At 35.4% G+C, this 12,251-nt stretch overlaps 1 protein-coding gene across 1 annotated transcript in view; it reads right to left on the bottom strand.

Annotated features, from left to right (window-relative positions):
• GLCCI1 (glucocorticoid induced 1) overlaps positions 1–12,251 on the bottom strand; it is a 104,471-nt gene that overhangs the window by 21,308 nt on the left and 70,912 nt on the right. The window contains exons 4-5 of the mRNA XM_042967175.1: positions 6,793–6,906; positions 1,495–1,647 (exon numbers count right to left, since the gene is read on the bottom strand). Coding sequence (XP_042823109.1) covers positions 1,495–1,647; positions 6,793–6,906 — 267 coding nt within the window. The remainder of the gene's footprint in view (positions 1–1,494; positions 1,648–6,792; positions 6,907–12,251) is intronic.

The following is a 12,251-nucleotide window of genomic DNA, read 5'->3' as shown; positions in this document are numbered from 1 at the left end:
CATAAATTAAATCATTATTTTGGTTCAAAAAAATCACAGAGATAATTAAGTCAGAGGTTATTCTATGCTTTCTTTTGTTGAGTATGTATTTGTAATGTGGCCAAATATACGTTCACATGCAGTAGTGCCCAGATTACTTTTCTGGGACAGAGGTAATTTATAAAGCATTTTTGGTGAATTTAAAATGGTTCAAAGACCTAACCACAAGAGAAACCTAAAATTAAAAAACTCCTAGAAGAAAACACAAATATTATTGTGGCCTTATATTTAGGTAATGGTTTCTTAGGTATGACACCAAGTATACAAATATGACACCAAGTAAACAAAAGAAAAACAACAAATCAAACTTTATCAAAATTGAAAATGTCCTTTAAAGGACATCATCAAGAAAATAAAAAGTGAAGAGACAACCAAAGGATGGGTATTTTCAAGTCCTACATCTAATAAGAAATTGTATCTAGAAAATTAAAAAAAAAAAAACTTTATAAAGAATTTCTACAATTCAATAGTAAAAAGGCAAAATAATCCAGTTTTATGATTATAAATGTTCTAAACAGACAATTTTCCAAAGAAGACACACAAATGGCCAACAGCACACGAAAAGACGCTTAATGTCTTTAATATCATTAGATTCAGAAAATGCACAGCAACACCATGATGAGATACCATTTCACATCTACTAGGATGGGTATAATAAAAAAAGACAGAATTACAGGTATAGGTAAAGATGGAGAGATCGGAACCTCCATACAAGTAAATTGTGTAGTGCAGAATGCAAAAGTGCAGCCACTTTGGAAAAACAGTCTGGCAGTTTCTCAAAAGGTTAAACAAAGAGCTACCATACCAGCAATTCCACAACTAGGTATATGCCCGAGAGAAATGAAAACATGTTCACATGAAATCTCATACATGAATTTCATAGCAACACTATTCATAATAGCTAAAAAGTGGAAACAAGACAATGTTCATCAACTGATGACTAGCTGAACAAAATTCATACAATTGGGTATTTGGCAATAAAAAGGAATGAAATACAGATAAATGTTACCACTTGGGTGAACCTTAAAAACATTATGCTGAATGAAAAAAAAACAGCTACAAAAGGCCACGTGTTGTATGATTCCATTTACAAGAAATGTCTAGAACAGGCAAACGTGCAGACAGATAAAGTAGATTAGTGGTTGCCTACCGCTGGGGACACTGGAAGGAAATGAGGGATGGTTACTGAAGGACATAGAGTTTCTTCCCAGGGTGATGAAAAGGCTGTAAAACTGACTGTGGTGATGGTTGCACAACTGTGAATATGCTTAAAAAAAAAAAAAAAAAAAAACCACTGAGCTGCACACATTACATTGGTAAATTGTATGGTATGTGAATTATAGCTAATCAAGCTGTTACCAAAAAAAAAAAAAAAAAAAAAAAAAAAAAAAGGACTACTGAGACAGTTCTGAATGCTAAAGAAGAAAAAGATTCGAACATGCCATGTAACCTTACCTTGGACACTTCCTCCTTTCCATTATTTTCTTTAATGAATACCTTTTCTAATTCAGGACTTATTCCTTCTACATTGCAGGGCACACGTGAAACTGATGATTTTGGCACTGATATATTTGACAGTGGCATAGGGACTGATCTTGATCCAGTAGCCTACAAAATATAAGACAAGGTGGGGTCAAATTATTTGTGGTCAAAAAAAAAAATCAAGAAATCAAGAACTCAAGAGCATGGTAAATCTGAAAATGGAAAACTCAATGAACAGAGATTTTTCAATATTACAAATATACTATATATCCAGATACACCCACAGAAATGTAGGTTCTAAAGTAAGGAAGGTCCAGAGCCAAAATAACCCTTTATGTAAGTGTCAAGTTTTAATAGTATAATGCATACATTTTTTTGGTAGGATGGCAGACAGAACCTTCTGCACAGTTTAATTTTTTCCCTTTTGTTTTTACTAAAAAAACATAGTTGAAATCATGTCAGTTAAATGTATCATGTGGCTTTACCAGACACCTCTGTGTGTGTTTAAAAGATTTGTTTCCCTCACTGTTAAAATTACCTTCCAGTATTTTTCATTTCCATTTGTCAACCATTTGAGAAAACCTTCTGGATTATTAAGTAATGTGGCAACAATGTATCATGCTAAGTTCAGTAACACAATTGATATCTTTAAGGTTGTTTTTCAAAAGTCCTTTGGAGGAGTTCTCAAAAATTAACCACCTCTCACAGCTGTCATAGAAGGTACCTTAAAGACTTTTTTTTTTTTTAAATCCAGTATAGTTAACATAGTGTTATATTACTTTCAGGTGTACAATATTGTGCTTCAACAATTCTATACATTTCTTGGTGCTCATCATAAGTGTACTGTTAAGCCCCTTTACCCATCCCCCCACCACTTCCCCTCTGGTGACCATCAGTGTGTTCTCTATAGTTAAGAGTAAGACGAGCTTTTTGATGCTCAAGGAACTAATACCAGATTGGAAATGAGGAAAATAAAGATGAACAAGGCAAAAGTAAAAATGATACATGATCTCACTCTTACTCTGAATGATTAAAGTTGATACATAGGATTCATATTGAGGTAGACTGCTAATCATTGATTAACACATGAACAATTATTTCCTCTACTCAGGGCTGTGTTTCTGCCATCTATGAGCGGCTGCCTGCTAATGCCCTTTGTTATGATGCACACGTTTTTGTTTTTTTTTTTATATGAAAGTTGTAATTCTTTGTTATACATTTTCTGTTTACTTTAGATCAAATACCTTTCTTTCGGTACTTTTATGGTTTTTCATTTTAAATATTTAACCTATCATGATTTATTTTTGTGTATGGTGTGAGGCAGTATTTTTTTTTTTTTTTGCCACACAGTAATCAAACTGCCAAGATTTCTTTATGATTCTATATTTGATTTCCTTATGATTTCTATATTTGATTTGATTTTCTTAACTGATAATCCATATACAAAGTTTCACTTTAATTGCTGATATTTATAGTACACGTTGGTATCTTATAGGAAGAGTCTTTTCAAATTTTCTTTTCCATTAATTGGCATTAATTTTCCATGTGACTTTTGAAGACAACTTTTCAAGAAACAAAACCATTACTTTTAAATTTCCACTGGAATTCAATTTGAAAATTTCAATTTTCTGGAATTCAATTAATTTCAGGTAAATGGCTATTTGAGAAATAATGAGTCTTCCCTTCTCATGCATGAATGTGTTGAGATTTCCCATTAAGGTCTTGGTTTTCTACCTCATATTCTCAATAAAGTCTTACGGTTTGCATATTTCTCTTAAGTCTAATTCTTGGCATTTTATATATATTTTTGTATATACTAACATGTCATTGCTAATTGTAACATAATAAGAAACATGTATTTGGAATCTTCCCTGGTTCTTGACACACATTTCCTACAACTCTTATAATTTCCTGACTGATAGATATGCTAGCAGCATCTTTTGTTCTAATATTTGGTTTCTGACCATGGAACCTGACACAGAGGTTCCTAAATTCCTTGGAATTTCCTGGGTGATAGAAGAGTCTTCTAATGAGGGGACTTTTTTTTTTTCTTTTAACTTTTTTAAAAGTTTATTTATTTATTTTGAGAGAGGGGGAGAGAGAGAGAGACAGAGTGCAAGCGGGGGAGGGAAAGAGAGGGGAATAGAGAGAGAATCCTGAGTAGGTTTCATGCTGTCAGTGCACAGCCCGACAAGGGGCTCTACCCCATGAACTGAGATCATGACTGGAGCTGAAATCAAGAGTCAGATGCTTAACCGAATGAGCCACCCAGGTGCCCCTAATGAGGTGACTCTTGACAGGCTCCTGGATAGGTTCAGGATGAGGGCTAGTCAACAGGAAGATCAAGCCATGATTACAAGCTTGGAACTTTCAGCCCCACACATCCTCTGGAGATGGCAGAGGGGCTGGAGAGTGAGTTAATAATGGATAATGCCTATGTGATAAAGCCTTCATAAAAATCTCTAAACTTTGGTTTTAGAGAACTTCTAAATTGGTGAATACATATCCATAAGCCCTGTGTACCTACCTCCTCAACTAACTGTTCATCTGTATCCTTTATTATATCTCTTATAATAAAGTGGTAGACCTAAGTGTTTCCCTGAGTTCTGTGACCTGTTATAGCAAATTACTGAACCTGAAGAAGGGTGGTTAGGAATTCCTTCTTTATAGTCAGATAGTCAGAAGTACAGATGACAACCTGGGACCTGGGACTGACATCTTAATGGGGGGGGGGGTAGTCTTATGGGACAGAGCCCTTAAATTGTGGGGTCTGTGCCAACTCCGAATAATTAGTGTTATAACTGAATTGCAGGATACTTAGTGTTTGGAATTGGCAAGTTGGTTGGTGTGGGAAAACCTCCCACACGTTTGGTGTTAGAGGCACCGTAAGTAGAGGGTACAGTGGTTTGCCTTCATTAGTATAAAACTACTGATTTTTATAGGCTTATATTTTATCTTATCTTCTCATTATCAGTTTCTTTTTGTTGTGAAAAATTATAATCATAAACATAATTAAACACTATACCACAATGAACTTCAGTACACATCATCCAGCTTCAAAATTACCAACATCTGCCAATCTTGTTTCATCTAAACATCTATTTTTCTTCTGTTCTTAGATTATTTGAAAGCACATTCCAGACTTCATACTTCACCTACAAATATTTCAGTATGTATAGCAGATAATTATTTTTACGCATAACCACGATGCCAAAAATTCAATGTAAATTAGGAACATGTGCCAAAGTCTTTTTTGTTGTCAGCAAGTCAATAGGTCTTCTATAAATCTATTGGGCTCTTACAGAAAAAGTGCTTAAAATAAACAGAGTAAAGAATAACACACTATTTCTACCAGATTAAGAAGAAAAAATTGTACTTTGTCTCTATAATTTTGCCTTTTCAAGAATTTAATATAATGAATCATACACTATGTAGCCTTTTGCTTCTGACTTCATTCACTTAACATGGTATTTTTGAGAATCAACCATGTTCTTTTTTTTTTTTAATTTTTTTTTTTTTTCAACTTTTTTTTTATTTATTTTTGGGACAGAGAGAGACAGAGCATGAACGGGGGAGGGGCAGAGAGAGAGGGAGACACAGAATCGGAAACAGGCTCCAGGCTCCGAGCCATCAGCCCAGAGCCTGACGCGGGGCTCGAACTCACGGACTGCGAGATCGTGACCTGGCTGAAGTCGGACGCTTAACCGACTGCGCCACCCAGGCGCCCTGAGAATCAACCATGTTCTTGTAAGTATCAGGAGTTCCTTCCTTTTTCCTGCTGAAAAGTATTGCATGGGTGTTACAAAATGTTGTTTTATCTATTCATCAGTTGATGGATATTTGTTTCCATTTTTTGACTATTATAAATAATGACTCCATGAACACTGATGTACGAGTCTTAGTGTGGACATACATTTTTATTTTTCGTGGCTAGATATCAACGAGTGAAATTTGGGGGCTCTATGGTCAGTGTGTAACTTTTTAAGAAAATGCCAAACTGTTTTTCACAGTGGTGGTACCATTCGGTCTTCCCATCAGCAATGTATGTCTGTTCTAGTTGATCCAAATCCTCACCAACACTTGGTATTGACTATTCTGTCAGTTTTAATGGTTTAGTTCATTGACTTTCATTTTCTAAATAGATTACATACAGATAACAGTAACTATTTTTTTCTTACTGCTCTGTCTAGAGCCTCTAAACTACTAGCAAATAATGTCAATAACTGTGGGCATCTATGACTTGATTTTTATTTTAACAAATGTTTCCAATATTTTACTGTTAGGATCTCACTACATTTGCATTTTAGTCACATTAGGAAATGTCATATTTTTAGTAAAGCCGGTTTTTACCACACATAGATAACTGAGTTTTTATCAGGTGTTATTCAGCATCTACTGTGATCTTCATATGAAATGAACTAAACTAATACATTTCTTAATGCGAAATCATCCTTATGTTTGTGAAACATCTCTGATTAGATTTGTTTTGATTCACTACTGGGGTTTCTTCTTTTATACTTCTACATTTGATTTACTAAAATTTACATCAATATTTTTTTAATATTTATTTATTTTTGAGAAGGAAGAGAGACAGAGAGACACAGAGTGCAAGGGGCGGGGGGGTGGGGCAGGGCAGGGGAAGAGAGAGGGAGACACAGAATCGAAGCAGGTTCCAGGCTCTGAGCTGTTAGCACAGAGCCCGACAGAGGGCTTGAACTCACAAACTGAACCATGAGATCATGACCTGAGCCAAAGTTGGACGCTCAACTGACTGAGCCACCCAGGTGCCCCTAAAATTTATATCAATATTTTAGGTGAATTTGGTCTAGAAAAGCATCTCCCAAACTATATTCCATGGGAAGTACATGTTCCTAGGGAGGCAGGAGAACCACAACAAAACTCTAATCCTCAATTTCTTCTAATGTAAAATAGGTGTAAATAGATATAAAGAGATATAGATGGCTTAAGGTACCATTAGGAAGATTAAATGAGATAATGCCCATAGTTGCTTAACAAGTAAATGAGCTAGGATTTAGCCAGGCCAGCATCAATCATTCTGGAGATGACTACACTCTGTTACATCTATTATTAAAAGAAAATTACATACATGGAGGAAAAATAAAACTTCTTGCAACAATTTAACAAGCAGTAACAATTTAGTAGAGCCAGGGATTTAGATTTTTAATTCTGCAACCCAACAATAATGGATTCTCCCTTTATAATGAACCCTTTCAAAGGAATTCTTCAAATCTGGACAAGAAATTAGCCTACCTGAGTGTGATTGATGGTTACATGGTTGCCAGGAAGAGGTGACTGACGCTCTTTCTCTTTACTGTGCCGACTGCTCTGTTTACTACGTTGTAGCTGCTGCCTCAGTTTGGCAATCTGCTTTGGGGAGGGGGGAGAAATAAGATGAGAACAACAGTGAATACCAGTTTTTAAGTACTTCTTATTTTAATTTTTGGATGCTGGTAATTTTTTCCTCAAAGGTTTCAAGAAGAGATAATATTTCACTGCAAAGATTTATTCTTCTACATTTTTAAGATTAAAACTATTGAAAATAAGAGGTACAAACTTCCAGTTATACAATAAGTAAGTCACAGGGATATAAAGTACAGCACGGGGAATACAGTCACTAATACTGAAATCATTATGTTTGGTGACAGAAAGTAACTAGACTTTTCGTGGTAATCATTTCATAATGTATAAAAATGTTGAATCACTATGTTGTACAACGGAAACTAACATGTTAACTACACTTCAATAAAATGTATGCTACGAATGCTTCACTTGCTCAATTGAAATAGTGTTTTGGTAAACATGCAGACTAAATTTTTCCAAATTATTTCAGATTTTACACCAAGTATCTTTGTACACCAAGTATCTACCTCTTTAAACACTTTTTTTATAAGGCAAAAAACTAGTGTTTCACATGCTAATTAAAGTCAAAGCCCATATATTAACATGGAGACCACATTAGTTTCTAAGTTTCCATCTTACATAAACAAAACACTCCTGGTTTAAAACACTTTAAAATTTTCAATCTTTTCATGGTGAGGAAAATCCAAGCATTTAGTATTAGTAACTTCCTAGTACTGAATATCTTACTATACATTACTCTTTAGTCACACAACTTTAATTTTCCAGCTCAATTGAGATATAATTGACATATGATGTTGTCTAAGTTTAAGGTACAGAACATGTTAATTTGATACATTTATATATTGCAAAATGATGCCACCGTAGCATTAGTTAACACGTCTATCCTATCACAAAATTACTACATCTTTTTTTGGGTGAGAACAGTTGAGGTTTACTCTCTTAACAGCTTTTAAATATACAATACAATATTATTAAGTATAATCAAAATGCTACACATTAGATCCCCAGAACTTATTCATCTTATAACTGGAAGTCTGTATCTTTTGACCAACCCCAATTTCCTCTACCCTTCAGCTCCTAGTAACTACCATTCTACTGTTTCTGTGAGTTCAATCTTTACAGAACCCACATACAAGTCATATCACATAATATTTGTCTTTGTCTGCCTCACTTATTTCACTTAGCATAATGCCTTCAAGGTTGATCCAGGATGTTACAAATGGCAGGATATCTTTCTTTCTCATGGCTGAATAATATAACAATGGAGATACACACACACACACACACACACTCTCATACTACATGTTCTTTATCCATTCATTTGTTGGTGGACACTGGCTATAGTCAGAAAACTTTTAAAAAACAAATGTAACTTAGACTGTATTCTCCTAAGTGGAATGGTAACATTCCCAGGCTTAAGAGAAAAGTCATTATTACCATATGGCTTGGAATTCATTAAACTACTGGTATTTACCCAAAAAAAATATAAGAACACTAAGTCAAAGGGATACATGCATCCCTACTTTCATAGCAGCAAAACTATGGAAGCAGCCCAAGTGTTGGTAGATGAATGGATAAAGATGTGGTATACACACACACACACACACACACACACACACACACACACACACTTTGAATATTATTCAACCATAAAAAAGAATGAAATCTGGCCATTTGCAACAAAATGAATGGAGTTAGAGTGTATAAGGCTGAGCGAAATAGGTCAAAGAAAGACAAATACCATATAATCTCACTCATGTGGAATATAATAAAAAAACAAGCAATGGAAAAAAGAGAGACACAAACCAAGACATAGACTCTTACTATAAAGAACAAAAACCGATGGTTACCAGAGAGGAGGTAGGGATGGGGAAAATAGGGGATGGAAATTAAAGAGTACATTTATCAATATGAAAAAAATAGTAAAATGATTTTTAAAAGATAAGACCATATTTGCAATCAAACGGTGCAGTGCCTGGCATGTGATAAGGTTCTGCAGGATTGAAACCTGTGCCCATTTCTGGTTTACAGCGATGGCCCCACACAAAGTTCCTTGGAATCATCTGGGAAACTAAAAACCAAAAAACCAAAAAAAACCCAAACTCACAAAATCCTGACCAACACAGATTCATTCCTGTGCCTGTCCCAGATCAATTTTTGTGGTTCTGTATAGTTTCTATGTGTCAGCATTTAGGAGCCCTTGTTCCAGAGTATTTGAAGTTACAAAAATGCAGCCACCAGACCCATCTCTAACTGCATGCAGCTCATCATGCCAATATTTAACAGCAGATTCTATCATGCCAGCCTAGCACTGCAAAACATTGTCCTTAGAATTTACTGTGGCAGAATAAATTTCCTCGAAATTAAACATAATCTCAAAAACTGAGACATAAGTATTACCAGGAGGTAAATTTCAAACAGAAAACAATTTATATTAAACAACAACCTGGACAGAACTCAAAATACCTAATATATTTTAGATGACATGTAATCTGCTTCAAATATGCCAGACCAGGAATAAAATATTCCTAAGCATTTTAAAGGGAATAATTAGCAATTTGGGGGAAGTTATAATACTGGTATTATTTTCTTTGTAGAAAAGATGACATCAATCAACTAACAGTTATTCCTTAAACACCTAGAAGCAAGCCCAGTTTTATGTTACCTACTTAAGGAAAGTGTAAATACAAAAGTAAAGTCTGCAGAATATATTGATTTCCTCAAGGACATAAAGCAAAAATACACTGTATTTTAATATTAGCTAAATGCTTTCCTTGAATAACCATGGCAATAAAAAGCAAAACAGACAGTTGCTATTAAAGCCTATACCACTCAAAGGGAAAAGTATATATAGGTTGCTAGAAAAACTTATTTTTACCTATGGCAAATAGAAGAGAAATAGCATGTAAGCAAATAAAGCACCTAGACAAAGGAATAGTTTTTATCCTTTCTTTTATATTCATATCCTTAAATTCCTTTAGGTTTTTTTTTTTTAATTTTTTTTAACGTTTATTTATTTTTGAGACAGAGAGAGACAGAGCATGAACGGGGGAGGGGCAGAGAGAGAGGGAGACACAGAATCTGAAACAAGCTCCAGGCTCTGAGCTGTCAGCACAGAGCCCGACGCGAGGCTCGAACTCACAGACCGTGAGATCATGACGTGAGCCAAAGTCGGATGCTTAACTGACCTAGCCACCCAGGCACCCCAAATTCCTTCAGTTTTTAAAGCTCTCTGTAGCTTGTAGACCTCTCACACAACGATCTTGCAAAGATATACAAGCAAGATGGTCTATGTTAACGTTTGAGTTCCCTGCTCTCTGTTGAAATGACATGATTTTCTTCTAGAGAACATTAATTTTCACAAGAAAATGAATCAAAATTAGTAGGTAATCATTATAAATCAGAAAAGATTATTTTCTATGATGAAAAATAAAAAGGATTTCAAATTGTACAAGTCACTTAATTAGGAAAGAGGTAGAAAATTAAGTGTTTTCTGAATATTAATGATGTTTCAGTGCTGTTTCAAAACCAGCAAGAGCTTGTATAGAAGAGCCCATAATGCCTAGAGATTAATCAAGGCAATTTGTACTTTTTCATTTTTAAAATAATCTTTAAAAATAAACAAACAAAAGCAATCTGAAAATTGATCAGTCCTAAATCACTCTATTTTAAAGGCCTTGAGATATCAAAATAAGCCAGAAAAAATTTTGTTCTCAACAGCCTTAACAAACCCCTGAAAACAAAGAGCATCCATCATGGGTACCTATCTTACTTTGCCTGGAACACCCAGTTAAACTGTGTAACCTTACAGCTTTCACACAATACTGTTCATCTCAGGATATTATATAGCTATGCTCTTGTTTACAATTCCGTAGAGATTAGGGTAAAAGGGAGCTCATCTTCCTAAATATATATACTCAGATTACAAATTTTAGTCAAGACCTATGTAAAATGAAAGCAAGATGCCGTTAAGTCCTCCTTCGCTTCACAGTAAGGCGGTTCCTGTGTTGTTTACAGGTACATTCAGTAGAGGGGCAGACCTGTGTCACAACTATAAACACTCTCACCTTCCATAGTTGAGCTTAGAATTTCCCTCTCCTTTTCCTTTGATGCTCAAGAGCACATGGCCATTTGTAGCCAGTAGAGAGTAGACATTAGAACCAGCAAAGAGTAGACACAAAGTCGTGTCCATGAGGAAGGGGCAGAAGGAAAGTGCAATCCCCTGTCCCCACACACAAACACACATACATTCCACCTCATCCATAGCTCTGAAGCTCTGCCCAAGACAGCCTCTCTAGGCCTACATTCCATCAATTGCATGGAAGCTCCTGGTCCTCACTTTGATGAACTCGCCCACCCCAGTCACTGTGATGAAATGCCTACCAACCTTCATTTACAAAAGGGGCAGTAAATTGTACTGACTGGATTTTTTTTTTTTTTTTTTTAAGAGAGAGAGCACGCACACGCACACACACACACAGTGGAGAAGGGCAGAGAGAGAGGGAGAGAGAGAATCTTAAACAGGCTCCATGCCCGGTCATATCCCAACATGGGGCTGGATTTCACAGCTGTAAGATCATGACCTGAGTTGAAATCAAGAAGTCAGATGCTTAACCAGCTGACCCTTACTGACTAGACTCCCCTTACTGACTAGATTTGAACTAAACTATAGATATATCTGATTTTGTGTTTCTAAATATTCATTACCTATGCTGTGGCCTTATGAAAAAAATTAAGAATGGACCTTGAGGGTATTATGCTAAGCAAAATAAATCAGCCAAAGAAAAATACTTTTTCATCTCACTTATATGTGGAATCTGAAAAAAATTCATACAAACAAAGAGCAGACTGATGGTTACCAAATACAGGATAGGGTACAGGAAATGGGTGAAGGTAAGTCAAAGGGTACAAACTTCCAGTTACAAGGTAAGTAAGTTCTGGGATGTAGTGTATAGCATTGGTGACTACAGTTAACAATACTGTACTGAAATCTCAAAGTTGCTAGGGGAACAGACCTTAAAAGTTCTCACTACACACGAAACAACTATAATTATGTGAGGTGATGGATGGGTTAACTAAGCATATGGTGGTAATCATTTTGCAATATATCCGTATATCAAATCAGTACACTGCATACGTTAAACCTACACAATATCATGTGTCAATTATAACTCAATAAAGCTGAAAGAAAAAAATTTGAGGAGAGAGGAGTCTCTTTAAAGATAAAAGGGGTTTCAATCATATGAGCTCCAAAGTTTAAAAAAGCTAGGGAATAATGTGAGTCACAAAGAAGAAATTATAAGCATAGGGGCGCTTGGGTGGCTCAGTCGGTTGAGTGTCCAGCTTCG

The sequence above is a fragment of the Panthera tigris genome, chromosome A2, assembly GCF_018350195.1.
Source record: "Panthera tigris isolate Pti1 chromosome A2, P.tigris_Pti1_mat1.1, whole genome shotgun sequence".
NCBI lineage: Eukaryota > Metazoa > Chordata > Mammalia > Carnivora > Felidae > Panthera > Panthera tigris.
This window is presented reverse-complemented; position numbering and strand designations above follow the sequence as displayed.